General features: G+C 42.3%; 1 protein-coding gene across 1 annotated transcript; it reads left to right on the forward strand.

Moving 5' to 3' along the window:
* The first annotated feature begins 863 nt into the window (after positions 1–863).
* Positions 864–4,947, forward strand: LOC106605300 (protein rapunzel). Its single transcript, XM_082975325.1, has 3 exons — positions 864–1,065; positions 2,649–3,145; positions 3,337–4,947. The coding sequence occupies exons 2-3, from the start codon at positions 2,652–2,654 to the stop codon at positions 3,407–3,409; spliced, it is 567 nt and encodes a 188-aa protein (XP_082831451.1). The 5' UTR covers positions 864–1,065; positions 2,649–2,651; the 3' UTR covers positions 3,410–4,947.
* The last annotated feature ends 310 nt before the right edge of the window (positions 4,948–5,257 follow it).

Here is a 5,257-nt window from a genome sequence, read left to right on the forward strand (position 1 = left end):
CATGTATTTATTCCTCTGTTCCCCCTCATGTCTTTGTGTGAAATTGTTTTGTGTTACGTGTCAATTTTGACGCGATAGACTGGTGTTCGTTTGTTCCGTGTTTTATTCACGATGTATGTTTATTTGTTTGAACATAATTACTGTTTGCGCGTTTGCACTTTTGCGTATTGGCTGGAGGTTTTGACGCAGTGGCGTCCGTCTGTTGGTTTCTCCTGCCTCAATAAAGTGTGCGCCTGTTCACAACTCTCTGCTCTCCTGCACCTGACTCCGCTCCCAGTACGCACACCATTGACAAATAGTCTCTTCCAAGATCTTCAGCCAAATGCCTGTGCCCGAAAATCAGTGAAAATTACAGTCACAGTCACATCCATCTTTCCCTCTCTCATAGGATCTTACCAAAATCCTCTTCATGTAAGCACTGATGGTTGAGACAGGGGAGAGGGAATCCAAAAATATTCCACCGCACAGCGTGCGCTCCTCTCTCTCTCTCTCTCTCTCCCTCTCCCTCTCCCTCTCTCTCTCTCGCTCTCAATTAAATTAAATTAAATTCAATGGGTTTTATTGTACATTAACAAATCAAGTGAAATAGATAATAAGCTAAAGTGAAATAAACAAAATAAAATGAACAGTTAACATTACTCTCACAAAAGATCCAAAGTAATAGAGCCATATCAAATGTCATATTATGGCTATATACAGTGTTGTAACGATGTGCAAATAGTTAAAGTATAAATAGGAAAATAAATGAAAATAAATATGGGTAGTGCATCTCTCCCTCTCTCTCTCTCTCTCTCTCTCTCTCTCTCTCTCTCTGTCTCTCTCTCTCTGTCTCTCTCTCTCTCTTTCTCTCTCACGCTCTCTCTCTCTCGCTCTCGCTCTCTCTCTCCACATGCCAAACTGCAGATATTAAATGTGTGGCCGTGATTCCTCCTCTCTTTCCGGACCTCTCCTCAACATCACAGCGAAGAGAGAGCTGTGGTCAAATTTGAGAAAACGTGAGAAGAAAATCTTAACTGCAGCTGTTGGGGCTGATCGGGCGTGAAGGACAAGTCGAGCCACTACCAGGTAAAGAAATTCTGTGCTGTTGTAAGAGAGGAATGGGTTTCTCGAACAACAAGACAGGGGTAAGGACTGCAAGGTGTGCCCAGTGTTACTCATGAGACTTAGCTAAATGTGTGCGTAAATGTACCCATACAGTGCGTCTCCATCATACATGGGCATGAGTGAAAACACTGAATTATTGTATTATTCTACCTACCCAACTGCAATAGTTATTAATTACAGTTGGAGTAATGCAAATGTAAAAGTAAAATAAAGTCAGTGTCAAAATTTGCTATAAATTGTTAATATATATATTTTTTCAAACATTGGAAATTACAACGGTTGGTAAAAATATAATCCAAAATATTCCAATAAAACACATCTAATTGGTGTTTATTTATTAAGGCTTGGTTAATTGGACATCATGTACTTGAAAATGCAGTGTCTGTATGACGGTCCATCCTCTACGGATTGTGGTGTAATAATTTAGCCTATTAGAGGTTGCAGACAAGGGATGAAATTTGATCTTTTTATATATATATTGCTTGAGTTTGGTCGTTTCAGAAACCAAATGAGGCATAAACAGACCCAGTGAAGGGCTGCTCACACCTCTGTCTATTTCAGTCATTTTATGACATGATAAATGTATCATCCCTTTTGGCTTTAGATTGTCATTTGTTTTACATGCAAATGTTGCATCTCATTCAATATTATACAGATTTTTACCAGTGACCTTGACAATATCAGACATATAAAAATGTAGCTCTTGTGTACAACGTGTCTATAAAACGTGTCTATAAATAGTGGCATAGTGACATTCATGGCCAGTGATTACACTTGCTGCCTGTCTAGAGCACTTTATTGATTTAATTATGACATTCTATGTATTTCTTTTTACTGACTGTCAATCATTAAAGGGAAGATCAGCAGTAGAAACTACAACAAAGCACACTCCCCATAGCTGTTTTGGTAAAAAGCTGAGATATGGGGCTAGATATGGGGCTAGAGAAACGTAACATAAAAATAATATAATCATAAACCGAGCTATGGATGCAAGGACTGACCATCCATGATACAATCATTATCATTTTAAACATGTTTTGAGGCTTTATAGTGTTCGTTTCATTTACTTTGTTGAAAACATTGAAGTAAAACAAGCTTATTTTTTAGGTTCTGATGGTGTACAACAGTTGAACTTAGCTTATGAGGCATTTATAAGTTATATTCTTTAAGAATCAATGTGTACATATCATTAATTTAGTACAAAAAAATGTATGTAGGAACTGCTGATTGCCCCTTTAAGATGTAATAGTGATGTGGCCCATAAATGTGTGTTTTGGTCTTTAACAAGGTTATCAATCCTATTTGTAAATGTCCAATAGCGATATCTGAATTTATAATTTATCTGTGTTACTCTGCAGGGAAAACTCTCAGACTGCACCCCCATAAGGGGTTGAATGTCAATTGTTATTATAGGGCATTCAACCACTTTATTTGAGAGCAATATGCAGCTTTTCCGTCCTGCTTTTGAGCATGCTTTTTGAAGACCGGCAAACCTAAACAAGAGTTGACACATAGTTTAACTTTCCTATTGATTCTCCCTCCAGAGCATGGCAAGTCCTCTGGAGAAGGTGGTGGCCCAGAAGACAGAGGCCATCGAGGCTGTGATGGAGAGTTTTGAGCGAGGGGCTGAGGTGTTGGCCAGCGCAGTAGGGGAGCTCTTCCCTCTCTGTGTGGCAGCCGGCCCTGTTCTACGACTAGTCCTGGACAACGTGCAGAGCAAAGAGGTCTTCTATGTCAAAGAGCAGTTCCTGGCCGTGAGGAACAAGTTGGACATACTGTCCACCCAGCTGGAGGACATTGATTGTGAGATTAAGAAGGGCAGGCTGGATTCCCAGTACTTCTCGGTGGAGGAGAACATCAGGAACCAGTTCTGGAAATATATGGGCATTCTGGAGGCCAAGCTACAGTTTCAGGAAGTCAAGAGGAGGCTGTTTCTGGAGCACTTCTCCATGACCGAAGGGGAGAAGAACCTGTATGTGCTGTATGATGCTCTGATGGGCACCAACAGCTTTGTGGAGTCCATCTTGGAGGTGGTGGAGAGGTAAAGTGTTCTTAAACATGCTTAATGGGCCTTTACCCACCTGGGGAGCATGGCATTTGTTGAGTGTTTTAGTTTGAGAACACTTGTGGCATGAATTTGAACTGTTAATTAACTTGCTATTATGGTAAATAGGATGATTACTTTTATTGTTATTCATAACAACTGAGTGGTTGGTTCTTCATCTGTCTCAGGTATGAAGGAGATCTTCTGACTGGGCCTGATTGCCCTGCTGGGCCACTGTGCCCTGACCAAGGGCCCATGTGAGGAAACCATCCGCAACTGCAGAAGCAAAATCGAGGAAATGGAATTAAAGATGAAGGCATGCATCGAGGCCTGCGTAGCAGCCTTCCCTGAACAGGCCTACCTTGACGCCCAGCGTCTTCTCCAGGAAAAATACAAACGGAATCTTCAGGACACGGCTCAGGAAGTACGACTGGGTGAGCTGGTCAGTCCGAGTGGTCAACCACTCTGGCAGCAGCTGTTGGAACTGGTGTGCCAGGGATCACTTCCAACACATGGCCGGTCAGAACTTTCTTTATTTTTTTAATATTCTTTTTAACTTTATTTAGCTAGGAAAGTCAGTTAAGAACAAATTCTTATTTTCAATGACGGCCTAGGAACAGTGGGTTAACTGCCCGTTCAGGGGCAGAACGACAGATTTGTACCTTGTCAGCTCGGGGATTTGAACTTGCAATCTTTCAGTTCCTAGCCCAATGCTCTAACCACTAGTAGTGCTGCAGGTGAATGATACCAACCTGGTGGTTTCCTACAGCACCAGTCCCCAACCGGTGCCCCGCGACTGCATCTGTCAACTGATGGAGGGGCCAGGGAAGAAGGGCGGTGCCCAGGCCGTGGTGGAGGTCCTGGAGAAGCAGCTGGCAGGGTTCGTGGTGCATGCTGTCAGTCACCACATGGAGAGCGAGGCCACCTGGAGCTTCCCTGAGGACTGTCACTACTGGGAGAGGCACAAGAACGTGGCCCTGTGCGTACATTCAGTGTGATGCTGATAGAGGTGCAACAAGTCAGACAAATAGTGATCATTATGTAATCAACCTAAAGGGTTATTCTAAATTCTGAATTGACCGACTCAAAGAGGACGTGTGGGAAATGATGGTAAATGGTGATGAGGTTTTGTGAATACGCCATGCAGTTTGTCCTACCCATTACATAATACTATGCACTGTGTATAGCAAGTAGCTTTGGTGGCAGTTAGATTCACTGTATAGAAATCTGAATGTATTGCTAATTGGAGGCAGTGTTACAATAGTCCAGTGTTTGCAGAGTATTTAATGAACTGTATATGCATTTTATTATAAGTGACTAACCCCTACCATAGCTTATGACCAAATTTTACTCAATACTCTCTCGTAGTTAAATAGCTTAACTCAATGCATCTTACCCTACTGCCAGATAGGAATAACCTTACTGTCCACAATTCCAAAGAGATGATTTTGATGAGATTGCAACTGCTGAGCTATGCTCTCATTTTGTCTCTCTACGACAGAGGCTGGCCTACATTACAGTGAAAGAGACAATGGAAGCTATTTTGCCATCCGTGAAAACAACTTGGCAGTGTTCTCTACTGTGCCTTGTCTTCACAATACACTCAAACCCTTGCTTCTGAACCCATAGCAGGCATGCTGCAGTAGCAGAACTTTAATGGTATTACCTCCCTAGCTGTGCCTATTTGTGAACAGATTATTCATGGCAGTTGTTACAGCATGGATGTGAAGTGATGTTTAATTGACTAATCTTTCTAATTCCTACTAATTCAGTCATAATAAAAACAACATTTGGCGTTATACTTTGCAATCAGCTGTTATTGGATGTATACTGTGTATGTGTCTTGCCTGTCTTGTGTGGACATGTTGACGTCTATTGCCATTAACACAAGCTAGTGCACCCGCACTCACTGGGGCCCCTACAGCGTTTCCTGTCCACAGCTTTGGTTAGATAGTCTATGAATAACCTTTGGCTGCGCTAATATCCTGTAGACGAGCTCCAAAGTGCTTGGATCAGCATGATGGAATCACTCATTAGCCGTGTTTGAGGTGGAGAGCGGTGGAAACGGCCATCATTTCTTGGCCGGTGGAGTAGCTATACGGTTCTGCC

Source organism: Salmo salar, chromosome 05, assembly GCF_965601325.2.
Source record: "Salmo salar chromosome 05, fSalSal1, whole genome shotgun sequence".
Classification (NCBI taxonomy): Eukaryota; Metazoa; Chordata; class Actinopteri; order Salmoniformes; family Salmonidae; genus Salmo; species Salmo salar.